The 26,078-nt window shown below is 39.2% G+C and overlaps 1 protein-coding gene across 5 annotated transcripts in view; it reads left to right on the top strand.

Annotated features, from left to right (window-relative positions):
- Positions 1-26,078, top strand: part of ANKRD27 (ankyrin repeat domain 27) — a 54,352-nt gene that overhangs the window by 11,841 nt on the left and 16,433 nt on the right. For 3 of the 5 annotated variants that reach the window (XM_017828793.1, XM_017828792.1, XM_017828794.1), the window contains exons 2-20: positions 9,204-9,334; positions 10,286-10,396; positions 11,412-11,568; positions 13,051-13,205; positions 13,525-13,584; positions 13,680-13,733; positions 13,820-13,885; positions 13,964-14,040; positions 14,396-14,517; positions 15,443-15,521; positions 16,269-16,401; positions 21,064-21,156; positions 21,969-22,096; positions 22,535-22,617; positions 23,348-23,463; positions 24,193-24,285; positions 24,662-24,859; positions 25,169-25,228; positions 25,342-25,461. In XM_017828793.1, the coding sequence (XP_017684282.1) occupies positions 9,233-9,334; positions 10,286-10,396; positions 11,412-11,568; positions 13,051-13,205; positions 13,525-13,584; positions 13,680-13,733; positions 13,820-13,885; positions 13,964-14,040; positions 14,396-14,517; positions 15,443-15,521; positions 16,269-16,401; positions 21,064-21,156; positions 21,969-22,096; positions 22,535-22,617; positions 23,348-23,463; positions 24,193-24,285; positions 24,662-24,859; positions 25,169-25,228; positions 25,342-25,461 (2,007 nt within the window). In that variant the 5' untranslated portion in view covers positions 9,204-9,232. Of the gene's footprint in view, positions 1-140; positions 6,115-9,203; positions 9,335-10,285; positions 10,397-11,411; positions 11,569-13,050; positions 13,206-13,524; positions 13,585-13,679; positions 13,734-13,819; positions 13,886-13,963; positions 14,041-14,395; positions 14,518-15,442; positions 15,522-16,268; positions 16,402-21,063; positions 21,157-21,968; positions 22,097-22,534; positions 22,618-23,347; positions 23,464-24,192; positions 24,286-24,661; positions 24,860-25,168; positions 25,229-25,341; positions 25,462-26,078 lie in introns of those variants that run through there. The other 2 variants (XM_017828795.1, XM_017828791.1) reach the window with 2 other exon arrangements.

Consider the following 26,078-nt stretch of genomic DNA (forward strand, 5'->3'; position numbering starts at 1 on the left):
ATAAGTGTTAAGCTTATTGCTGACTAAACTGTGCATATTTGTGTGTGTCTGTAGTAGCTGTGTTTAAAGTTTGCCACATGGCACTGAAGTGGCACGTGAGAATCCTGAAGCTGCTTCTCTGAAAGTGTCTGGGAAGGGGAGGGAGGGAGTATTGGTTCAGAAGCATGTGACTACTTAAACTTGAAGGTAGCAGTAGTTATAATCTGTATCAGGTGCAGGTAAGGTAATGCTTAAATACATCTTTAAGTGTGTCATGTGGAAGAAAGAGCCTGTCATTTGCATTACTTCTAAGTTAAGTTGAGCTGCGTGCAGTTATAGGATTTGTTTAGATTGTGGGAAACCTTAAAATTCAGTTGTAGTTTGTTAGTTATGATATTCTGAAAATCCAAATCTTGATACTGCTATCAGACAAGATGCTGACTAGCCAAAATACCGTCCTGAGAAAACTTTTAGAATGGAGTGTAAAAATCTAGAACTGACTTAGGAAGCAGCATAATGAGTAGTAGGAGAAATGTATTTCCTTGTTCTGTGCCAAGGCTTTCTTGCAATAGACATAAATGAAAATATTCTTCATATGAAGTACCTGTAAAAATCTCTGCAAAATATTCTGTGATGTTTCTTGATGCATCACTAATTAAGTGTTATGTCTTCATTTCAATAGAGTAGAAACTTAGGTAAATGCAAGTTTATTTTGTTTACGTGGTTGGTAAGTCTTGTCTGAGGGCCTTGCTTTTTGAATAAGCTCATTACACTGAGTTTTGTCTGTAGGCTGCTGTGGCCTGGGAAAGCTTGAAGCCACTCTGACACAAAGAAGGAAAATAAGGGTGAAATACAGTGAAAATAAAATGCAACATCAACCCCCTCCCTCTCCCTGATGACTGATAAACTATGCACTTCCTTAAATAACTATTTTCTGATTTGCTTTTGGCTAAGCATTTTCCTGGTCAAGTGGCTTGGGACTTCATCCTTAGCAAGAATCCTAATTTATATCATGGGAGAATGTTAAGACTGATATCTCTGTCCTGATGTTTACTGTCAGGAAGCTCTTAATTAGCTCAGGCTGTTTATGGTGCGTTGTGTAGCATCAAAACACCAGTGGTGGTTGAAGTAATTTGTTTTGCTAGTTAGAACTTACCTGCTGAATTGTTTTCCAGCCTTCCTTCCCCTTGCTCTGCTGCCTAAAGGAGAGATCTAGTGTAATTCTACAGTGTATTTCATAATTAGTTCTTCTTGTAATTATCTGATGTTTAAGTTTCTTGCAGCAATGAGGTAAGACTTAGTGCTGGCCTGCAAGGACTTGGTTTTTCTATTGAGATGCGCAGGGAAGGAATTAAATTCCTGCCCAGTTGTCTTGGAACTGAGGTGAATGGCTATGGGGTTGCTGGCTTCAGCTCCTTTGTATTTCTGTGCTGGGTCTGGCCCTGCAGACTTGGTGTCTTTACAGACATGTCCCTAGTGTTGGAGTTGATAGCAGCCTGCTGTGAGTGGTGGTGGTTTGTAACTAGGCAAGAAATTACTTTCTGTGACCTGTTCACAGCCTTGGGAAATATACCACTGTTTTCCTTCAGTAACTAAAGAATGAAAATATTTGGCTTAATTAAATCTCTGTTTATCCATGCATTTCAACTCCACTGTTTTTCTTCATCCTCCAAAGAAGTACCAGTGTTGGCACCTCTGTGAACCTGAGGAGGTGGCCTTCCATACAGCTTGCTAATATTTAGGGAAATCATCTTTGTTTGAGAAGCTGTTTTGGGAACTTTGTATTTTCTGTTAATGTTCTTCCTCTAAATGTTCATTGTAACTGTTTGTGGTTCACTGACCACCACTTGCACTTTGGTCTAGGGCTTGGTTGGGAGTAGTTCAGGCTTCCCCACCTGAGAATTAAGTGCAGCTTCATTACTGGTAAGCCAAGAAAGTTTTTTGGCAGCTACTCTAGTGGATTTCTAAGCCTGCAAGAATTGAGAATTGGGAATCTAGTCTCTATCCTGTTGTGAAGAGGATAATGCAGCTTGTTCCTAATACTTGGCTAATGACAAGTAAGATGCTCTCAAATATATGGGAGTGACTGGAAGTGGGAGGTTTGCCTGTGGAAGGATGATCCACATATTGAAATGTCCTTCCTCTGGGGGAAAGGAACAGGTGACTATGGAGAGTCAAGCCAATATTTTCTCTGCCCTCAAGTCTGGGGCAAGTAAGAATGTGTCCAGATCAAACTGTGGTGCAAATAAATGCACTGTTAAAATACAAAGGGTGAACTTTCTTACTTCTCAGGGGTGAGCTCAGTTTTCAAGTTTACAAGGTGGGGTTGGTAATGAGAAGCTGCAGGAGGAACTGGTACAAGCCCATCTTGTGGTGCTGCCCAGGTGTGCAGAGTTTGGAGGAGGCCTGTCTGAGCAGAGTGGGAGCAGTTATAGGAGGGCCAGAGGTGTTAGGGCTAAAAAGGCCTGGGGAGTGTTGGGTGGAGGCAAAACCAAAATCAAGATATCTTGTGCCAGCTCTTCAGTGGAAAAACTGTGTGCCTGGAAGGGAGATGCTGAGAGGAATGAGCATCTTCCTGGAATGCTGCTGACCTCTCCTTTCCAGATGCTGTTCCATCACTGTCAGGCTGATGTTCTGGGGTCATAAAACTTAGTTTGGTTGCTAGTGAGCCTTGAGCTGACTGATGCGAATTGACCACTCTCTAATTTGATAATTCAGAGGTGTTATTCTGACATACTTCAGTTTCACAGAAACCAAGAGAAGCTGAACCTGAATCTAGAAGGGGTAGGAATAGCTTGTTTCCTTCTTTGCTCCCTCGTGGTGAGCAGGGTGCACTGGAATGTGTCTTGGAGGTGTTTTTCATAGGATGCTCAGTGTTCGTCCTTTAGGAAGGGGAGTAAGGTTTCTTAAGTGCTCAGAAACAGAATTATTTTTTTTTCTTTTTTTACTTGTTTTTGTTTTGATGTGAATGCTGATTTTGGGCTCAAGTTCATATTGTAACCTTTGCCCAGAAGCAGAGTAAATGAGGACTAATAGTGCAGGTAAAGCAGTGGCTACAGAAATAACTAGGATTGTATTTGGACAGAGACTACTTAAAATTCACTGTTTGCTTGCTTAGTACTTTAAGATCTGCCTAGCTTTGGTTGTTCCTGTGAACAAGTCGTGCTCTTGAAGTGTGTGGGGGAAGCACTTTGGTTAAAAAAAGAATTTAACTTACAACTGGGGAACAACTGCTTCCTCTTTTTTTTCTGTGGGGCTGTGCAGTTTGCTAGCATGATAAAAACTGTTAGAGATGTCTGCTACTCTAAGTCTCCTAGTTTAATAATAAGTTGCTGCTTGTTCTGATTTGCTCATTATTTTGAGCATTTCAGCAAATGATATTCTAGTTACTGGTTTACTAAGCCTTAGTCGTTCCTCTTGTAGAGTTTTCAAGGTAAGATTGAATTGATACTGTCATGTGAAACTTCAGTATTGCCATGCAAGTAAAATTGAGTGAATTGATGCTTCTTGAACATACCATGCTAATGGATCTGGTATTAAAGGTTTTGGAGAACAAGGCATTCTGCTTCTTTAAAGCTGGGCTTGTGTGGAGAGGGCTCTGAGGTACTTGATGTTCACGTTCCAGTGTAATATCCTAACTTGCTCTCCTGGAGACATTTCACGTTGTTGAACTAGACTGATACTTTTTGCTAACTTTAGTAGCTGTTTTATTTTGTTCTGCTGTAGTAATATTAAAATATTATGCTGTTCAGCATTGAAGTGTTTGTGTACACAATCCCTAACTCCATTATGAAGGGCATTTTCTCCAGTGTGTTTTGCTAAGTCTTTAGTAGGGGTATAGCAGGATGTTCAGAAGATGATGTGCCTAAAACTAGTGTAAATAGTTGTATAACTTGAACGTGGACATGATTTAACTGCCAAGTAACAATGCCAATAAAATGACATCATCTACTTTAGTGGCTGTTTGTCTAAATTTCAAAGTGCTTCTTAAAAGGAACCGAATCCTTCAAGGTCTAGAAAAGGTACCTCACTTGATGATCTCTAAAGGAAAACACCATTAATGACAAAATGAACTGTCAGAGTTAATTCCTGTTCACTGTCTTCAGTACCAAAGGTAATAAGGCTTAATTTGTGGTGTTTTGGAGAAAACAGTGATAAACTTAGATTCCATGTTTTTCACTTGAGCTATCCCTTGTACCATAGTTCTGTCATTAGAATTATCACTCTGCTTTTGATCAAGAAAGGATTTGGCTGTTTTAAGATTATGATTGTGGGTTTTTTAAGCTGTAACATAATGCTTATTAGATTGTCTGATCCAGCCAGCTTCTGTTCTTCCAGCAATTTGAGCTATTTCTGTGTTTACAGGCATGAAGCCACACACTTAATGATTCCATTTAAACCTTTTATATAACATTAGTACTTGAGTATTGCTTTATAGCTCAGCATGATAGAATTTAGTAAACTTAAGAGTGAATATAGTTTGACAGTTTTTAACAAGCTTTCTGTTAAGCATTAAACAGTTCTAGTAATGTATATAAAGGCTTTGTTCATTTTCTGCTTTCTCAGTGTTAGTAAATCTAAAGCTGTCCAAGGTGCAACTGGGAAGAGTAGGTCTGTGTCACCCTCAAGTTAAAGTAGGTTGAAGTTGGATGTTGTATTCTGCCAACAAACCCTCACTGGAGGATTCTAATGCATTCCAATAATTACAGCAGTGCATTAGCCAGTATTTTCAGATGCATTTAACTTTTGGGGTGGAAAGAAATTGACTTAATCTCAAAATGCCTGAGCTTTGGGGAAGCTTTAATGTATTCTCTTGAATCTGTAGACTAAATGCCTTTGGTTTTTTTAATTACTTACATGGTAAATGGTTTCTACATCCACGCTTCTGGCCCTCTGAAGGATGCTGTGGGTAGGTGATGGAGACCCAAGTGAATATAGTAACTAAACTGTTTTAAGTAATAAGTATTCTACCTGTTCTTCATACTTGCATTTTAATCAAGTATGATAGGTATCCACTAATGTGGCACTGAGCAGCTGCAGGCGTGAAGAAGAGATAAATGGGAAGGAAATTCAGAATTGTGATTCTCAAAACGGTACTAACGTGGCTGGTGGGGGTGTTCTGCTGTGTGGGGACCAGCCTGGAGTTTGCAATCTGCTCTGCTCGAGGTGGGTGACAAATATCCATGTGAACTAAAAGTTTTGGCTCCCTTCTTGAGGTACAGCATGTTGATGGCACCTTAGTTGCATTACAGTAGCTGAAATGCTGGAATTCGGTATTTGAATGTTTTCTTTTCACTTCTTGCTGGAGCTCTCCAGGGTGATTCAACCCTGTCAACCCAGTAGTTCTGTAGTGAAAGAATTTCTATGGCTCCAGCTAAGTGTTTTAAAACTAGTTATTTGTGGTGTGTAACACACACCACGAATTGAAGATTATAATTTCAAGCTCTTCCTGTGATGGTCTGTCAACAGTGATTCTTAAAGTACTCCAGTTGCTTGTGTTTTTGTTTTTAGTTTGTTTTTTTTTAAGTTGCAGGCAGTGATTGAAGAGCTAGGTCAGTCCCACAGACCTCATAAGCTCAGGTAGAAAGCCTGTGGGAGCTTCCCTCCTCCCCTAAATCCCTTCCCCTGTTTTGCTGGGGAATGAAATGTTCTTTTCAATTTCTTTCTGGCCAGAGCTTATCAGTTGGGTGTTTTTGATGGTGAGGTACAGGTTCCTAGATGAGGAGGATGTGTGGGATGTGTTGTTCTCCTCCCCTCCTTTTATGAGAAGAACTTTTCAGACTTGAAGATGTGTTAAGCTGAAGAAGTGGCAGTGTAGTTGTAGCAATTGGAGGCATTTGTGTACTGCAGTTTTACTCTGCAGTCTCGTGCTTGGTTGCCTTCTTGTGTCAATGTGCTTTTTTTTTTCCCCAGCACAGTTTGTGGTTTAATACCTTCTCTGTCACTGTCTTGGGAGAACACAGCAACCTCATCTTCTGCTGCTTGACCAGATACATGAATTTACCAAACAAAAGGCAGATGAAGCTTCCTCAGTGGGCCAACTCTATTAGTGAAAGCTTGATTTATAAACTGCCTGGAGAGACCATATAATCCAGCCTCCTAGCTTCACTATGTCCATTATCACCTCTGGGAGAGGTTTGTCTAACACGTTCTTAGAGATTTACTCTGTGAGACTTGATACCTTTGCAAGCAATCTAAACCACGTGCTTATCTTCTCTTTCCAAAGGTGTTCCTGATCTGTAATCTGAGCCTGTTTTTCTTCAGTTAAGGCCTATTCCTGAGATAGATGTGGAAAAAATGCCCTTCACTGAAAGTTTTAATACACCTGGGGAAAAAAATTCTTACCTGTTTCATTCAGTTGCTTCAGCATAAACATCACTGCCTTTCATGGACTGGATTCTGCTTACAGGGCCTTCTTGCTTTTCTCACATCAGATTCTTCTCCAATCACTTCATCTCTTGTGATGAGGCCATCAGAGCATCCAAAAAAAGCATGTGGTACTCCCAAATACATCTTGTTGTGGCAAACTATTTTGCAGACTGCACACGTGTGTACATACAGCTGTGCTTGGTCCTTGACTTATATGTACTAAATTGTATTTACTTATATATACTGAATTGTCTGAGTCATGTTTGGACTGTAAGCTACAGTCATTTAAGATCTCACTTGGAATTGTGCCCTATCCAGATGTTCAGCAGGCAGGTTGTGTTTTGTGGCTAACTGGGTGTGCTTATTAAGGTCAGTGATGAGACAACTGTGTTCCTGCAGCAGACCTGCCCCCGGGCTTGTGTTGCCTTTTCTCCTTCCCCCGCCACTGGCTGAGGGAGAATCCTCCAGCTTGAACTTGGATTGCAGCTGCCTGCCAAGGAATGCTTCTAGTCATCATCAGTGGTGGAATTACTGGTGGTAATCCTGTTTACCCAGACACTGTAGTGGGACAGATCATGGAATGATTGATGTTAGAAGGGACATGAGAGATCACTTCATTCTACCCCCCTGCCATGGGCAGGAACACCTTCCACTAGACCAGGTTGCTCCAAGCCCTGTCCAAGCTGTCCTTGAACACTTCAGGGTCATGTTATCCCAGCATCTCTGGGCCTTGCCACCCTCACAGGGAGGAATTTCTTCCTTACATTTAATCCAAATCCACCACCTTTCAGTGTGAAGCCATTCCCCTTGTCCTGTCACTCCAGGCTCTTGTCCAAATTCCCTTTCCAGCATTTTTTGTGGCCCCTTTAGGTTCTGGAGAGTACAATAAGATCTCTTCTCCAGATGGAACAACCCCACCTGTCTCCATAGCAGAGGTGCTCCATCCCTCCAATTATCTTTTTTTCCCCCCTCCTCTGGACTCGCTCCAGCAGCTCCATGTCCTTCCTGTGCTGGGATCCCAGGGCTGGAGGCAGCTCTGCAGGTGGAGTCTCACCTGAGCAGGGTAGAGGAGCAGAATTCCCCCCTCCCCTACTGCCCACGCTGTGGGATGAGTCCAGGACCTGGTTGGCTTTCTGGGCTGCAAATGCAGATTGCTGGGTCACTTGGAACTTGTGTGAAGCTGTACTTTTTCTAGATTTGTGTCTTGTAATTACTGAACTTGGTTGGTCTTTTTTAAGCGTCAGTGAGCATACACCTTCTTCCCCATTGTGTTGGCAAACTCCAGAGCTGTGCTCCAAGAAATGCTGATTTGGGAGCTCTGAATAAGTATTCTTTCATAGAAGCTCTTGGTCTTATTGTATGCTTTGAGAGTGGATGGACCATTTTGTCTGGAACTGCACAGGAAAACTCTGCTTGAGGCATTTACCTGCCGCTGCCAGACTTCAGTGGTTCAGGCTGAGGTTGTCCAAGCTGTAAGTCAGTGGTGATAACTTTATAATGGAAATGGCTTTCAGCTTTAACTGATCATGGTTGTCTTTAGCTCTCTAAGGCAGCTCTTCTCGTGCCTAATTAGGAGGACCAGAGCCCAGCTCAGTTAACAGGCTGTAGATCAGTTAACAGCAGGGCTGAAACCCAAAGGCTATCTAAAATCAATGGGTGTGTGTTTTTCCACTCTTAGACTGCCATACAATGAGCTCACACTGAGTAAATAATGTGCTAGGTATAATTCTCCATGTTAGGAAACAGAGGGATACTGATTGTGTAAGGGTGGCTTGCTCAAACTAAAGTTTGTAGCTCACCCTTTTCCAGGATGTACAGCTGAAACTGTGTGAGGAAATCGTGCAACTTGTTGATTCCCAAGGGAAGCTGGATGAGGGGCAAAGATGTAAAGCAAGCTTGTAAGCATTTGTAAGCCTGTTAATCTCAATTCTTGTTTAAAAAATAACTCTGAAGTTATTCCAGTTATTCCAGCCATCCTCCTGGTAAGGTTTTTTTGTACCCTTGTATTCTAGAATGTCGTAGACAATTAGAACTGAGGAAGCAAGCAGTTGAGAGTCTAGTGCCTTAGGGATCATCTTCTCCAGGGCACTGTGACACACCAAGTGACAGCTTTTTCCAGTGCTTACAGATTGGGTTTTCTGACTCCAGTCCCTTTTTTGCTCACTATTTTGCCAAATGTTGTGCATCAGCCTGACCACAAGTCATTGAGGCTTTTTCCCCAGGCATAGAGATGACCAGAAATTATTAATTTCACGGTGACTTTTTAATTATGACATGGGTTTTCATATCTCCTTGGTGTACCTCTGTAACTGTCCCTGGAAAGTTGAGGATTGCCTTACACAAGGGTGTGTGTTACCCTATCTGGGTGTCTCATTGTTGTGTGTCAGTAATCCTTATGCAGGTGAGTTTTAAGACTTACATGAGTGTAATGCAAAAGCATCTGTGTCCTGTGGGGCAGTAGAATCTGCTGTAAAAGAGCTGCTGATTTGTCTCTTGGCTTGTTTTAGATTTCAGCAAAAGTTAGCTTGTATGTCAAAGTGGTAATAATTCTGATCTTAACTTCTCTCCTCCTCTTCTATATTCATTGTTAGCCTCCAACAACTAGAAGGCCTAAGGAAACATTATGAGGATAAACGTGGAATTGGAAATGTATATTAATGAAAAGTAATGTCTGAATAACTTCTGAGTAACCATAGTTGTAGCTTAGTATGCCATTGTCTGCTTACATCAAGACCTGAAACTGCTTTGTCCTTTCAGAGAAGGAGAATGAAACTATCCCCTAGGTATTCCCAAACAGTGTATTTTAGCAGATATATTGTGTGTGATACATCAGCCATTCTCCATATGTATTTTAGAGAATCTCCTTGGAATATCTCAAGTCCATATGGCTATGTATGATGAAGATATCTTGAAAAATCCCTTTTATTTGGCCATTCAGAAGCGACGTCCTGATCTGTGCAGCAAAGTTGCAGAACTCCATGGAATTGTAAGTATAAATAAGTAAATTTAAAAGCTGATTATTAAATACTAGGTATTTGAGTTTAAATCATATATGTCAACTATGAAACATATAAAGATTAGTTCAAGCCTGCAAAACTTGGAAGTGAAGCAGAACAACTTTTAGTTTGTTACTTGTTTATTGATATGGACCTCTTGATATATTAAGGTAGTAAAAGGTTAAAATTGGTGTTGTTTCTAAACTTTACAGGAAATTTATTTTCTTTGCTATGAGTTGAAGTTACATATTCTCTCACATGCTTGTAACTGAAAATGAGATTGACCTTTTGAATTCCTGGTGGACAGACAGTCACTTATTTCTAACAGCATTTTGCATAGCAAAATAGAGCTATTAAACTGAGCTGGAATAAAAACTCCAGTCCTTGAGATTTCTAATGTGGGTGTTCTGCAATTAATCATTCCAGATTAAGTGTGTGGAGATTCCATTAAACATGGAGGTTATTGTTACCTGATGATAAAATTTGTTGCTTTTTAATTAAGCATTAGTCCCACACTGCCAATCTGTTGGTGTAGATCCAAGATGCTTCTCATCTTAAATTTTTTTCTTCTTTCTGATGGATTTTCATTTTAGTTTGAAAATATACTTCACTTTTTTTTTATTAGCTACTTAATTTTAAGTCATTTGTGTGACTGGTGCTAAGTAACTGAAGATTTCATCTCCTTCTCATAGTATTGTTTCTTCAATTGCATCTGTCATCCTTTTTCAGATAAGTCACTAAATGAAACCCTGGGGTAATTACTGGACTGTGTCTAGCAATAGCCTTTCTTTTTGTTTAAACAGAAGCACCTATAGTGGCTACATGTTTAGTAGTTAGTATTTATAAACCAGATTTAAGTGCTTGCCTCTAAAGGACAAAAGCTATTGCTGTTTAGCTGGCAATACATGGCATTTCTCTAAAGCATGATTTAACTCTTTCAGGTGCTAGTTCCATGCAAAGGAAGCCTTTCAAGCAACAGTCTTTCTACCTGCCAGTTTGAATCTTATGTTCTGAAGCCACTAGAAGAAAACTTTCAAACTTTAAATGGAAAGGTATTTATTTCCCTTTTGATGTCTGACTGTAGCTTGGGGACACTCCAGTAAGTGATTCATTGCAGCTGATGACTGATAGTGTGAACTTATGGTTACAGGAGAGGTAACCAGGAGTTATACTGCTTTCTTGGGGATATACTGCTTTCCAGAAAAATCTATATTTTGGCATGCCCACAACAATAGATGTCCTGTTCAGATGGTAACACAGCCTCTGACTTCCTTACTGTGGCAAAGCAAATTTGTCAATTTATCTGTTTTTTTACTCATAGGAGTTTTGTTGAGTGGCAGAAGTGCCTTTATCACTTAGCTAAGAACTGTCTCTTCAGCTTTCAGGCAAGTAGTAGCCTACCTGTATTATATGCAGATGCAAGTTCATCAAGGCTTAAGACAAAATTATGATGGTATTGAATTGTATTTGAAGTCTGTCTTAGTTCAGGGAGTACTAAGTGACTGCTGTAGCAGCAGGCCACGCCAAGAAAGGCTGACACTGCTTAGAATCCCTGTTTTTTCACTTGTAATTTTGCAGTACAGTCTGAGAACTTCCACCTGTAGTTTGCAGGCTGTCACCTAGATCTTCCTGTTGCAGATGTCCTCACTGGAGTTACTTGGGAAGATAAAGCTAAGTGTCAGAAACATAGACAAGATGTGTGGTGTTCTTCTGAGCTGAGCTTAGGTTCTAATTTTAAGTTGGGTTTTTTTCAATTTCCCTTCTACTAAAAGTGCCCTAAAATCTACAAATAGTCAGATCTTGGTGATTGTCTGGAACTTCTGAAATGTCCTCTAGTAGAAGACTTGTAAAGACAGTGCCTGTAACTAAGGTTTAACCAGCCATTGTAGACTGAGGGAGGTTTCAGTGTCTACACAGATGACAATGTGAAATCTTTTTGATCTGTGGCTTTCTTGTCTTGCAAGTTTCTCTTCCTTCCCTTGAAATTTAACTATGCAGTGCAGAACCCAAAGAGTAACTTTCTTCTAGCAGAGTTTCACACTTGATCTGGTCTTTGTTTTGTTTCAGGAGATCTTCATACAAGGAAACCTCATAATTTTGGGAGCTGGTTTTAATTACCATCTCTCAGTACCTGTTCTCTTTGAGGAAACCTTTTACAATGAAAAGGAAGAAAGCTTTAGTATATTGTGTATAGCTCATCCCCTGGAAAAAACAGAAAGCTCAAGTATGTATCGAAGTGTTAACTTGGTGGCTGCCTTTGCACAGCGAGCAAATTAGTGTGTTTGATGTGCTTAATACATTTGTTCATTCTGAAAAGTGTTGGCTTGGTTGAAAGCCCTCAGCATTCCTTAACTTCCTGGGGCAGATGTTGGTGTGCTGCTGGAGAGAAATATGAAGTTGCTGCCGGGCAAACTTCTGTTGAATTTCTCCCCAAGTCTCAGCACTAAGAATCATCAGTGGAGTACTTAATCCATCGTGATTTTTTTAGCAGTGCTCAGTTTAGGGCTGACTCCTTAAAACAGGGATTTAGTCTTAAATATGATGTGTGTCTTGAGATGAAAGGTGGATGCACAAAAAAGCTGGAGGGGTGAACTCTTTCATGATCACTTTGTCAGTGGGTAGAGGTTGACTGGCATAGTTGTGTAGCAGCTCTCCTGGTTGAATGTCTTAATTTCTTTCCTGTACTGCAAGTGCCCTTTAAGGCTGGAACACTATTTTCAAGACTGCTGTTAATGCTGTGAATGTAACAGGATTTCCATGTGAACTTTTATGTGTTTACTCATTAAGAGGAATAGAAGCTCCTTAAGAAGCTAAGAAGCTTCAGCTTTTTCTGAAATAAAAACATAAGTCTTCCTAAATAAATAATATTTGAAACAAGTGATGACAACATGAAATAATACTGGGATAGTGTGAAAATAGTACTGAGAGGGAAGTATGGAAGTTGCTCTGAAAAAAATAACTGGCATACATATAGCCTTAAATTCTATAAATATTAATCTATATATCAAATTCTTGTGGCATTTTTTTATCCATTACTTAATATAGTTTATAGCAGCCTTTCAGAGAAGAAGCAGTTTCTAATTTCAAAAGTAATTTGAAATGAATGATTTAAGCCTTTTATTAGTTGGCTGGCTTTGATTGCAAATGAAAGATTCGCCTAGAAAAAAAACTTTGGAAAAGCAATATGAATTCTAAGTGAGGCATTCACTTGTCTTATTCAGAAGGAAAGTGGATTAAGTTTAATGTTTACATGAAGCAACTTTGCCCTCCCATTCAGAGAAAGCGTGTCTAAATAAAGAATAGGTTATGTAAAAATCCAAGATGGGATTTCTACAGCTCACTTAAAGCACCCTGACTTCCTGCATGTGCACTCAGTCCACACTGTAATGTGCTTTTCTTCTACTTTCAAGCTTGACTTACACAACTCATAAGCTGAGTGCATGTGGCAGTAAATTACCACAGTGGAAAAAAAAAAGTGAAATCTGTTTCAGCTATTCCAAATAAATACTTGACGTAAAAAGCAAGAGAGACTTCTCAAATGTGATGCATTAAATTCTTTTAATTAAAAGCAATACCTCTAGTTAAAAGTGCAATAAGCTGCACTAATGTTTTCTTCCACATAAGCTGGCTGTGTGTGTAGGGACAAAATGTATTTTCTCATGCATACATATTAACCCTGTGTGTTAATTCTTGACTTTCATTTCAGCTGAATCTGCAGCTTCCTCAAACTCCTATTCTCTTAAAAATATTGAAGATGTTAGAGAGTTCTTGGGAAGGCACTGTGAGAGATTTGATAAATACATAGGATCTTTCTACAGAACATTTAAAGAACATGAAAGGAAAAGCCTCCGCCACTATATAGTCAGTATCTTCCTTCTCCATGTCTAATTTGCTGCTAGATGTTAATTTGTTTCACTGCTCTTGTTGTCTGAGTGTTCTGAGCTTTTCTGTCAGAGTAGCCTAGAGTTGAGTAAGGGGGGGAAGGGAGAAAGTGAAATTCTTAAATGTGAATTAGCACATCCTAATGTTTTGATAAATGTAATTATTCTTGCTAAAACTCTTAACATAGTGCACACTTCTGAGGAAGAGAAGCCTTCCTTTCTTTGCTTATTTAAGCTTTGTTCCTTCAAGTCACGTTAACCTGAATCTGATGGCTTTTTTTTACCTTTTCTCCCCCCAGGATTCTGTCAATGCACTTTATACCAAATGTCTCCAGCATCTTTTGAGAGATTCGCACTTGGTAAATGCTTACTCCCCTAAATACATAGTACAGTGGTACTTAAGCAATAAATTATCTGACTTTCTCATGCTGTTTTTGTGGCTTTCCTTTTCCAGAAGATGCTTGCAAAGCAAGAAGAGCAGATGAATCTGATCAAACAAGCAGTTGAAGTAAGAATCTGAAATGAAGGAAAATAATTAGCAAGCTATTTTTGACTCTCCCTTTCATGCCTAAAGTACTGGGTTTTTTTCTACAGATGTATATCCACCATGCTATTTATGATCTAGTCTTCAAATACGTGGGGACTATTGAGGCAAGTGAGGTAAGTTTCTTTGGTTGCTAAATGCTGGGTACATGAATCTAAAGCATTTTAAAAAAACTGTTGCCTTTCTATTGATAGGATGCTGCTTTTAATAAAATCACCAGGAGCCTTCAAGACCTGCAGCAAAAAGACATTGGAGTGAAACCTGAGTTCAGGTGAGAGAGATGATTGTGGACTCCTTTGAGGAGTCAGTGAGATTCTATCTTAAATAGGATCAGGTCAGCTAAAAAGTGTCTTTCTTCAGACATTAGTGAGTTTTTTATCTTCATTTGTTTGAGATAGAAAAACAAAGCTTTGCAATTGTTGCATTGGTGGTGGTTTGCTTGGCTTTTATAGTTTTATGCTTCCCCCTTCATCTGCAAGGTACAGAAATGGAGGTGTGCTTGGAGTAGAGATGGAAACACTTTAAAACCATGCTTCAGTTCAGCTCTGAATAAGTTAAAACTTGGGCTTTGGACATCCTGCACATGAACTGTGTATGCTAATCATTCCTTTCAAATTATTTTGTAGTTTTAATATACCACGTGCAAAGCGGGAACTGGGTCAGTTGAACAAATGCTCTTCTCCTCAACAGAAGCTACTTTGTCTGCGTAAAGTTGTACAAATTATTATGCAGTCTCCTAGCCAAAGAGGTCAGTAATTAGTGAATCAATCATTTTCAACTTTTTTTTTCTTAACCAGCACACACAAAACACTTCAGTGTATAACCCACTGTTTGAACAGCACTTGTGGATCAAACACAGTTGAGTTGGGGGTCTCTCAGGTCCCCAAACCGAGCACGATGGAGGCAGGGTAGACATTTCAGCACTGGTTCTTGTGGGGTAAGGTGGGGTCCTGGATGAGTTTATGTATATATTAGCTGGGGCATGTGGGAAGCTTCATCTGCCAGGACACTTCCTCATGCAGCAGAATTGGGGGTGATTCCCTTTAAATGCTCCTAGATTTTGTCTGTTGGTTCATGCTCCTTGATATCTTGAAATTGATACTCTTAAGATGCATCTTTTTCAAAATGCAGTGTTGGTGGGGGACAAACAAACCTATGTGCTGCTTTGGAAGTGCTACTGTGGATTGCAGAGATGATTCTGTGATAGGAAAGCATGAACCTCTTAACCTGGTATTTATTTTTTCTAGCTTGGAAAGAGAAGATACTTGTACTAAGCAAATAGTGTAGCACAGTGAATTGATGCTTTCCTTATTTCATCTCTTCCTTTCTCCACTAAGTGTACTAGGTTGTAGAAAACTGTATCAACTTTGGGTGTAGTCTTTGCCCTCAAGAATTTCAGAGCCAGAGCTTGATTTCCTTCTGTGTAGAAGAGAGGGATGCTAATCAAATATTGCAGTTTGTACGGTACAAACTGCATTTGTGTGTTGGCTTCTGTCAGGTTATTTTAGTGAGAGATTGAGAACATCTGGAGGCTGCCTTGGTTACTTAATGCATTCCCTACTAGTAGAGCTGGCCCTTAGTTTTAGGAGGTAGGACTCCCATTTAGGGTTTCTGTTCTTGCTTTGAACCATGACATGAGTAACATCAGATGTGAATTTTTTTTTCTTTTTTAGTTAACATGGAAACCATGTGTGCAGATGATCTTCTCTCTGTTTTGCTGTATTTGCTTGTAAAAACAGAAATCCCAAACTGGTATGTAACTACTTTGGTTGTGTAGAACTCCATATCTTATGTAGTGCTTCTGGAGGGGCAAATGTTTCTGAGTATGCAGTAATAACTCACAACAGGCCCTCTTACACTTCCAGTAATGCAGAAAACTATTTATTACTAGGACAAAGAGCCAAGATATGTTACAGGTGTGACTAAATTAAGGACCTGTTGGGAATGCATCTTTGTTTTGATTCCCAGCCTAAAAAAAAGTTGCAATGGGAGGCCATCTCTACCAAATCTGCATGTCAGTATGGACTTCAGTGGTTCTCTTTCATCAGTGGTGGGAGCTGTGAAGCCTTTATGCATCTTCTAATGTTTGATACATTTCTTACAGAGAAACCAGATGTGAATGTGTAAATGCTTCCTGCTGATCTATGCCATTGTACTTATCTCTCCTTATCTTCAGTATAAGTCTACCTAAACCTTCCACCTGTACCTGAACTGAATTTCGATGTTGCTATGTCCTGTATGTTGGGGATCAGCATTTTACTTACAGCCAGCACTGGTGCTTATGGTGCTTGCAACATTGAAGTGAGGGAGGCAATGTCCTACTACTGTTCTTATCTTGTCCTTCATATTTCTTATCTCCAGTTAAAAACATTTCATTGAATATTTGAGATAGCAGAGTTTTGATCAACCTACAAAGCTCAGAACAGCCTAAGATAAGTTGCAATATGTCATGCTGGTGTCTTATATTTAGTGGTTCATGGCTTGAACTTTCTATTTCAGGATGGCCAACTTGAGTTACATCAAGAACTTCAGGCTTTGCAGCTCAGTGAAGGATGAGCTGGGATACTGTCTAACCTCAGTTGAGGCTGCAATAGAATACATACGACAAGGCAACCTGTCTGACAGACCCGCAGTAAGCCACTGTTAAACCCTGTCAAATGGCTGTCTGATATCTTGTAGGACTGAGTACCACTGCAGGGGTAAATCCAGACACAGGATACAAATAGCTAACATAACAATTCCCCTTTTTTGCTAAAGAAATGAGTTGAGGTGACTACTGGAAGCAAATGCTGAAAGTATCTAATGATGACAATGAAGTCCTAACCCTGTAGCAATACTTGTTGCTTGTTGTATACTCCTTGAGGAAGTAGGTAAATGTGAAGTCTTGAATCTTAATTAGGGGAAAAATGACAACACTATTTTCTACAGCTGAGTCTTCAGTAAGTCCAGTGTCTCCTGTTTGTACTCCATCGTGGTTGTGAAAGCAGTGCAGTACTTGATAGTAGGCATGGCTTAAACAAATTCTCGTGTCATTTTAAAAAGCTTAGCTGTGCTAACAGAGTGGAGAGTGCAGTGTAATATAGATTCAGTAAATCTTCATGCTCTGAAAATTCAGTGTGTTTGCAGTGCAGGTTCCTGTGCTGCACCAGGTTGATACATTAGTGGGACTGCAGGGCTATGAGAAGGTGGTATTTGAAGGTTGAATTTGGCTCTTGGGATCTCTAACCTAGCAGGGGCAGGAAGTTTATGGATGCATGAGTTATTTCCTACTGGGCAGCTAGACCTTCTGTCAATCTGTTCAAATCCCTGCAGGCCAGTCAAGGTGATATTGGTGTGACTTTAGAAACTTCTGTGATTAAGAACTCTGTAGCTTATTTAGTAAAGGATTCCACTCTTACCATTCCTGTAAATTTTTCTACTGTTGTAAAACTAGGTCGTCCTGATCTGATATGGAAATCAAAAGGGGTGGACTTGGAACCAGCGTGAGTTGAATGTGTCTCAGTCTGCCCAACTGCAAAGCACTGGAATCTAACTGCAGGGGCCAGAATAATGGCTCAGTGTGCAGGGCTTGGGGTGGGACAGCCTGGGGCACAATCTTAAAAAAGCAAGACTCAAAATAACATTTTAGCCTCTTGTTATTTTTGGGTTTGTTCTTGTCTGGGGTCTTTCCACAAACCTGTTGTGCAGGTTTGTTTTGTACACTCAAAAAAAAAAAATCAAACTCAACACTTTCATATTGTTTAAACAGACTGTGGTGGTATTTCTTGTCTGTAATGCTGTATTGAATTGTGTTTAAAAAAATAAAAACATTAGTTTAAAAGAAAAACAACTTGCCCTACAATTTTGCTTCCTGCAATCAGTATACAAATACCAGGGCCTGAATAGAGAACTGAAACCACGTTAGAATTCTCTTCCACAACAATACCAGCAAACTAGAAAAGAATATATTGCTCTTAAATTTCTAGAATAAAGACTGTTTCCTACTAAATGCCTGATCCTATCCCTCCTTCTGTAGCTAAGCATAGCAGGTTTTTATACTGGGATTGCCCTCCTGTGATTATAACTTAAGTGCCACTGCCACTAAGGTGCTGTATTTGTTTCTTTGGGAGGCACCTGCCTTGAAAGATGCACTGTGTATTTGAGAAGTCTAAAAGAGGACATGAGTGTCTGCACCAATAGAAGAGCAAGCAGTGAGTGTTCCTGCCCATACTTCAGCTGGAACAGGTCCAGACCTGGAGCACTTTCTCACTTCAGGGTGTGTACCCTGAGTGTGCAACATGAAATCCTTCTGCTTTGCTTTCATGGCTTGAAGGCAGCACCCCAAGATGAGGGGGAAAGCAGCAGAACCTCGAGGAGGAGGAAGTGGGTGATGGCTTGCCCTCAGTGCAGCAGAAAATAAAAGAGCTAGACCACCCTTTTCTCCAGTATAGGAGAAGGGAGAATGTGGTACACAATGAGGTGAAAGACTATGAGGTGGTAAATACCCCTCTGACAGGAATGGAAAAAAGGTAGTGAGGAGAGGGAGAAGCACTGCTCTCCCTTCAGGAACTTGAGTTAGATATTTCCTTCATTCTCTGGTAAAGGAGATGAACTTTCTGTTTAAAGCAGCAGCAGCAGCTGTCATGTTGATGCCCCATGGTTTTCCAGATTGTGGTGGAAGGGGTTGTGGGATTTAAGCGAGCAGGAGCATTGCTGTGCCCTGGGGCTTCATTACAACCCTTTATGTGGCTATGCTTAATTTTATAGCTGGCTTCAGATGGAGCTTCTGGCAGCTGAGTAATGCTGCTGTCCAATCCCTAATGAAGCCACTACAGAAAGAAAACTCAGCAGGGAACTAATGTACCCTGTGGGATAATGGGCATATTATCACCCTCGCATCAGTAAGTGGATTGCACTTAGGACATTCTTGCCAAATCCCTTCACTAAGGTCATGCAAGTTGTGGTGAGACATTTTGGTTGTGGGGAGGAGAGGAGCCTGTAACTGGTAGCTCAAAAAAAATCACTTTTATTTTCCAAGAGTTGTCAACATTGTTAAATTAGAATTCCAGTCAATGAGTGTTTGATGCTAGTTACATTCCTATGCCCAACTCTTGTGTAGTAAGACGCTATTCAGAGTGTTGAAGTAAGGTATAAAATAGGGAATTAGACCCAGCAATGATGGGATAGGCAGCATTTTGTTTGAAATTATCCCTACTCCGTCTCCCTTCCAACCACTTTATTAGCCTCAATTTGTGTTTGAGACTTCCTTTCCTGGTTTCTGCCACCAGGTCATCAGTTGAGATCTGTGGAAATCACTTTGGATAGATCATTACACAGGTACACCTTCATAGGTACAAATATTTCATTTCTCTACACTGAGAGTAGTGTTCAGTAAAAAAGATCATTAATGTTTGGATGTGTCTTTTCTAGACAACATACACTTAAAATACCTGACAGTCCCACTAAAAGCACTTTCTTTAAAAAGAAAAAAAAATTCTGGACTGCAAGTAAGGCTGTTACAAGTGACTTTTGACTTTAGAGGCCCAAACTTGCCTGATGCTTCAACCAATATCTGATTCTTTTGTCATTCTGTGTTTCACTTTTGAAGATATGTGGGATCATATCACCTCAGATGACCTCTTTTTTTCTGACTTAAATAATAAATATGTAATACTGCTTTATTAGGGTCACTGTCTTAAGTGTTCCCCAAATGGAATAATTATTTAAGAGTCACCTCCCTTTGAAAACATACACTGTGGAAGGAACTGTACTAAAACTACAGTAGTTCTTGCAGGTGATTACTTAGATTCTTAATAGTCAAAGTATAAAACTGTCTGTGAGCATCCACACTAGAAATTGTGATTAGACATCAGAAACTCGTATCAGTTAAACTGTTGATTGCATGTTTCTTAGGGAAGTTATTCCTGGTCACACTGAAAAATTTATCCAAGGAAAATAGTAGTACGTGCCTTTTAATGCTGAAAAGATATGTTTGGGTATCTGTAACTAAAGTACTTAGATTTGAAAAGATTTGTGAATACGTGTCATCTTTGGGTAGCTAAATACAAACAATGTCCTGTGAAGTACAGATACAAACTTTTATCTCTAGACCTCACAAACATGTTTTTAATGCCATTATTTACTATATGGTTTAGGGGTTTTTTAGACAGCTTTATGAGAAGCATCTGTGTTGATTTTGAAACAGGAATAATTTAATTTCTAGAAAATCTGAACTCTATATTTTTAGTATTCAACTTCTTTTGTATATTTGCAGTTCATGAGATTCTTAAACTTCATACTGATGTTGAGAGTGGAGTCACACTGGGTTTAATCATTTATATCTGGTCTTCATAGACATAATTGCAGAAGCCATAGCCCAGGTCCTAAACCATCAAGTTTACCTCATACATGAGTGTGTATTTTAAGGACAGTGGTCTTATGGTTTATGGAGGCTGAAGTCTTTCCATTTCTAGAGAGATAGTCATTATCCAGACAGCATCCAAAGAAATGATATTCACTGCCAACCATATGCAGCTCTTGATCACAATCAACTGTGGGCAAGTGTTTCCATCTATGTTCTTAGAAAACATTTTCCTTAGGTAGATGTTTTATTTCATGGGAGGCTCAACGTTCCCATTTCAAAATCTGACTCAATTTTCACCTGGTTTGGGAGGCATTTGTGTTCTTTAGTGCATCCTGGAGTGTATCTTCAGATATCTCAGAAAATGAGAAGTACCACTGCAATTGCACTACGTGTGCTCGGCTCAAACTCCAGTTTTCAAGAAGTGCCCAGTAGGAAACCCTGCATGAATGAATCTGCTGCAGAATGCTTTGCCTGGTGCAAACAACTGACTCAACAACTAGCAGAGAGTTCAGCAAAGTCTTTGAGTCAGAGTTGTATCTGGGTCATCTTTTTTAGTAGCCACCAGTAGTCAGCTCTTACATGAAGTTGTCTTACCTTCTCCTGGTGAGAAAGCTGTGTTGCAGCTCTTACAGTTCTTGCTGTCTGTGATATGTCTTTTCTAGTTTTCTTTTCAGGGTGGCACAGCCGTAATTTTGTTAATGTTCAATTAGTTCACAGCAAGTTGCAGTAAGGGAATATTCTGATGAACATCTCTTTACTATTTCTTTGAACAGCAGGTGCACAGTCTTTTGAGTCTCAGAATCTTAAATGTGAAACTGATTTAAGCTTCAGTGTGTCTCATAATTCATACACGGTAAATAGAGTGTTTATATTTTTAAAACTTAATTCCACTGTTAACATACTTTACTTATGCTTGTAAATGAATAGATTGTCTATATATTTTATTTTCAGGAGTCTGAGAGTCTGTGTGACAAGCTGCTTTTAAGACAAAGGATGAACTTGTTGTCCCAGATGTCTGCTACACCAATAGACTGCTTGTTTAAGGTTAATAACTTTTATGGTAAAATACATATGTACCTATGTATTTTGTGTTTATATCCTTCCCTTTCTACAATTTTCTGGAATGTTATGAAGTGTTAATTACATTAGTGCTGCTAAATGTGCTTTAGTAGATGCTAAAAGTGTCTTTTAGGCCTAGCACATTTCCGTGCCAAAACTTAATACAATCTAACTTAATATAATCTTAGAGATTTCAGCATGTTACACGAAATATGGAAGCAAATAAGGATTGAATGCTACTGCTGCTGGTATTGTTTGGCCCATTTAATGCACAGATGTGATATTAGTATCTGGTTGTCTGTCACAGCTTTTGGTGCTTGAATTTGAACGAGTTTTCTGAAATAATTTAAATGTGGTCACCTGACAGCTACTCCCTATTGTATGTTAATCTCATACTGACATTCTGAAAGAATTTTGCCTCTGCAAGGACACAAAGCAGGGATTCTAATTATATATGTTCACAGCTTATGGCTAGAGACTTAGTAATTTTATAGAAATGTTTTTGCACAGAGGGAGCTCAATTTCATGATTGAGTCTAAAGAGAACAATGGGAATTGTTTTAATTTTTTATAGAAAGTGAAGTAAGCCAAGAACAGATTCTTTTTAATACTGAGTGCCCATTAGGGGGTTTTGTGCTGTGACATTGTTCATTTCTGCTTTCTGATGCTTGAATACGTCTTTTATAATGGGTTCCTTTCATTTTGTGCTTCAGTAAATTACTCTTGTTTTTTTTTTCCTTAAAAGGAGGCCTTTTGTATTGGTTCCTCATTCTCTTTTTTTCTGTTTTTTTTTGGTAGCATATTGCTTCAGGTAACCAGGAGGAAGTGGAGCGATTGCTAAGTCAAGGTGACAGTGATAAGGACACTGTACAGAAAATGTGCCACCCGCTCTGTTACTGTGACAAATGCGAGAGGCTGGTTTCTGGGTGAGCACTCTTCATCTCCACAAATACACATAAAGCTGTGTAAAAGCCTTTATCTTTACTTCAGAAAGTAAGCTGCTTTTGGTTAAAGAGGCATTTGGTAGCACTTCAGGATGGAGTAGAGAGAGTGTGCCTGTGTGGTGTGAAATAGCAGAGGAAATATTAGATTACAGAATACCTTGGAACCCACCAGTTCTGTGATGGAGGCTCTGTGCCCTTTGGTAAATGTGGTGTTTCATCTCTTGAACCAAACTTACACATCTTGGGCAAAACCACATCTCTTAAAGAAATGTAAAGATCTCTATAGAATAACTTGTCCATGTGAAAGGATAAAAGGTTCCAGAATCAGTTTTTTGTTGGCCTTGGCCATTTTTCTCTTTCTCTCTCCTCACCACTGCCACGTGGGTAACTGGGCTGCTTCCAAACCATTGTGTTTTACAGGAAACTCAATGATCCCTCCATTATCACTCCATTTTCCCGGGATGACCGGGGATACACACCACTTCACATAGCTGCTATTTGTGGTGAGTGCTGTTAGTTTTCCCCACTAGTACTCACTATTCCTTATGTTTCTTTATGTCAGCATGTTTTCCAACTTTACAATTAAAATTGGAATATTGCATTAAATTGGTTTTTTTCCTTCTTTTCTACTGAAACTGTTGTCTGGGCACAGACTGAAGTTATTGTATATTCTTTTAAGCTCAGTTTCTTATGGCTAATTTATTTTTTATTTGCTGGCTGTTTACTTTTACTGTAGTGGTTACCACAGAAGTGCTTTCTTCAGCTCTGAAAAAAGTATAAATGTGAAATCAGAAACCAGTCTTCTTTTAAAGAACTGGCAGGTTGAGAAATGAATCTTTTCTCTCTCCTGCAGCTGGCTATGCACTGTAGATCTGTAACGCCTGGATTTTAATGTTCGTTATATCATTGATCTTTTACTAAAAGATGTATTATTTTCTTAGTGGGTGTTTTTTTATAAATAATTTCCTCTATTGTTATTATATTGAATCCAAATATTTTGTTACTCGTAGGGTAAAAATATAGCTTGTTTTTAGCTAGATGTTCTTTTTATGACCTTGAGTAATCTGCAACAAAAAAAAACAAATACCAGGGAAGTGAATATACAGTCTACAGAAACATAGTATGCAGAAATGCAGGGTATTTTGGTTTATAGTTCCTGCTTGAATTTGAAAAGTAGCAATGTTCTTTTGCAAAGTTTGCTTATTTTTTTTTAATGTCTCCTTGTTTTCCAAGGGCAAACATCACTAGTGGATTTACTGGTAGCCAAAGGAGCCATTGTCAATGCTACAGATTACCACGGTTCTACTCCACTTCACCTGGCCTGTCAAAAGGGATATCAAAATGTTACAGTAAGCACCAACACCTAACTAAATAATAAATATATGGCTCTTAGTGAGCTGTTTTACTGTTACTGTCATTTAGGTCTTCTGAGAAGCTTTTACCAGAACTGTGTAGTGTCAGAATTGAGGATCTTTTATCATTGTAGTTTGCAAGATATTTTATTTTTTTTCTTATATTGCAAGGTTTTCAGCCATTGGTAATAACCAAGCAATTGACAGCTGTGCATGCCTGATAATTTATCCATTTTATTAATACAAATGTCCAATACATGCTACAAACGGAGAGCTCTTGATTGAGACAGAAGAACCATTGCAGTCACTGGAATGAGCGAAAGGACTTCACGTTGTGTTTAGGATAGACTGTGCAACTACAGTAATTATTGGCTACTTGAATTTTGCATATGTGATAGTCTTCAATTAGCATCATGTAAATTAAGCTGTGTCTTCACTTGCATAGGCTCTTAAAATATGATAGTATATGTATTGCAGTGTTTGCTGCAGTAGAGAATTCGTTTTTTCAATGGCAACTCTGAAGATGTAAGAAATGGCTTTTATTTGGTTCTCAGGGTGGGGCACAAACAGTACTGCAGTGCCAAGAGGGTGGTGTCTGAAACAGGAGGTGTAGTGGTTCATGAAGTGCTTCATCATGCTAGAACCCTGAAGGAATCTGCAGAGCCATAATTGTTTGCCCATTAATTTTTTAGTTACTTAAATGTCTACTTCTGTTTTCCTTTTAAGCTGCTCTTATTGCACTATAAGGGAAGTACTGATGTTCAGGACAATAATGGAAATACTCCACTTCATTTAGCCTGCACTTACGGTCATGAGGATGTAAGTAATTGTTTGGTAACAAACTAAATGGACATTCTAATGGAATGGAATTAAACTGTGATGCAAATTTGCACTAAACTTACATATTTCAAAAGTAAATAAAAAGATTTGGAGGCTAAACTATTTAATGCTCTAGATCAGGACTTTATTTTGTCGCTCCTAGCAATTTTTATTATGAATTCACATTAAAGATAATACAGTGCAAATTTAGTTGAGTTATTTAACTCTTTATTTAATGACACTGAACCATTTAAGCCTCCTCTTTAGGCAGTGAATTATATGAGCAGCAATGAAAAAAAGCTTTTTAGAATAGTACACGTTATCTGAATTGAGAGACACCACCATAATTTATTGATAGCTTTCCTTTTCTTTCCAGTGTGTCAAAGCTTTAGTCTACTATGATGTGCATTCCTGCAAACTGGACATTGGCAATGAGAAGGGAGACACTCCTCTCCATATTGCTGCTCGCTGGGGCTATCAAGGGATCATAGAAGTGCTTTTGCAGAATGGGGCAAATCCAGAAATTCAAAACCGGATGAAGGAGACTTCCCTACAGTGTGCATTAAATTCCAAGGTATTCCTCTTTATCTTCTAGCCTGAATCCTGCCTGATGCAAAGCCACAGAGTGTAGATGCTCACCTGCTGATAGGGTTTTGCCATTAAAGTGAAAATGTGTGTTTCACTTGGAAGAAGAAGGGTCACATTTTAACTGTAGTAGCAGGAATACAGTCTGTGGGATAGAACATGAACTTGTAAATGGGTACTTTTAATCTGCTCAGTCATAATCTGTTACTAATATTAGGTTGTCGCCGAACTTGTGTTTCAGTCAGTGGATTCTTCTTCAAATGGAGTTACACTGATTTTCTTTAATATTTTTATGCAGATTTTGTCACTGATGGAATTAAACTATCTAACGTTTGAAAGAGGACAAAGTGCTTCTGAGGTAACAACCAAAGCAAGTTGCTAAGCTTTTTTTTTGCCTGTTCTTAACCTCTGTAATTTGATATGTAACTTTGTTTGTTTGTTTGAATTTTGTTTGTTTTTTCCAACCGTAAGTCACCACTTAGGTCTCCTCAGCTCTCAACAGAAACTTTCAGCAGAGGATCATCTGTCTCAAGCCTGTCGTCAGCATCAACTGATATAAGGCAAGAAGAAGTAAAAAACAGTTATAAAGAGGTAAGACTGAGGTGTAAATTTTGACAATAAGCAAAGTGAAGGAAGCTAGAAGAGTGATATTTTGCCACAGTTTTGAACCAGCCTTCTATCTGATTTGGAAAATTACATGCTGCTGACCTCAGGGGCTTCTCGTCTCAGTACTTGAGCACTTATTTTTGTATGGTATCAGCTGATCTGTTGGTTATTTCTGGGGAAAAATTGAAAGCATATTTGAAGTAATTGTTCGGATTTACTGAAGTTAACTGTGTAATTGGAGAATTTGTTCAGGTTTACAAAAGTACAGTGCCCCAAGGACCTGACTGTCCTTTCCAGGAAATAGATGCTATTGTTAGCTTACAAAATCTGTCAGGGAAAAGAGACTAGTACAGACATGCTGGCAAACAACAAACTGGAATGTTAAGACAAGCTTTCAAAATAGGTGTGGGAATCAATTTTGCAACAAGTGAAGAATACAGACTATATATTAAATATCTTGCATGTATGTGTTTGCTGATTTTGCTCTGTCCATACCAACCAAGATGCCATCCTCTGAATCTTCTCATGTGGGATCTCAGGTCCATATTTCCCATTTATCCCTTCCTAAAAGAGTCATATCACCCACCACTCATTCTGTTGCT

The sequence above is a fragment of the Lepidothrix coronata genome, unplaced genomic scaffold, assembly GCF_001604755.1.
Source record: "Lepidothrix coronata isolate B3197 unplaced genomic scaffold, Lepidothrix_coronata-1.0 Scaffold153, whole genome shotgun sequence".
NCBI classification, from domain to species: domain Eukaryota; kingdom Metazoa; phylum Chordata; class Aves; order Passeriformes; family Pipridae; genus Lepidothrix; species Lepidothrix coronata.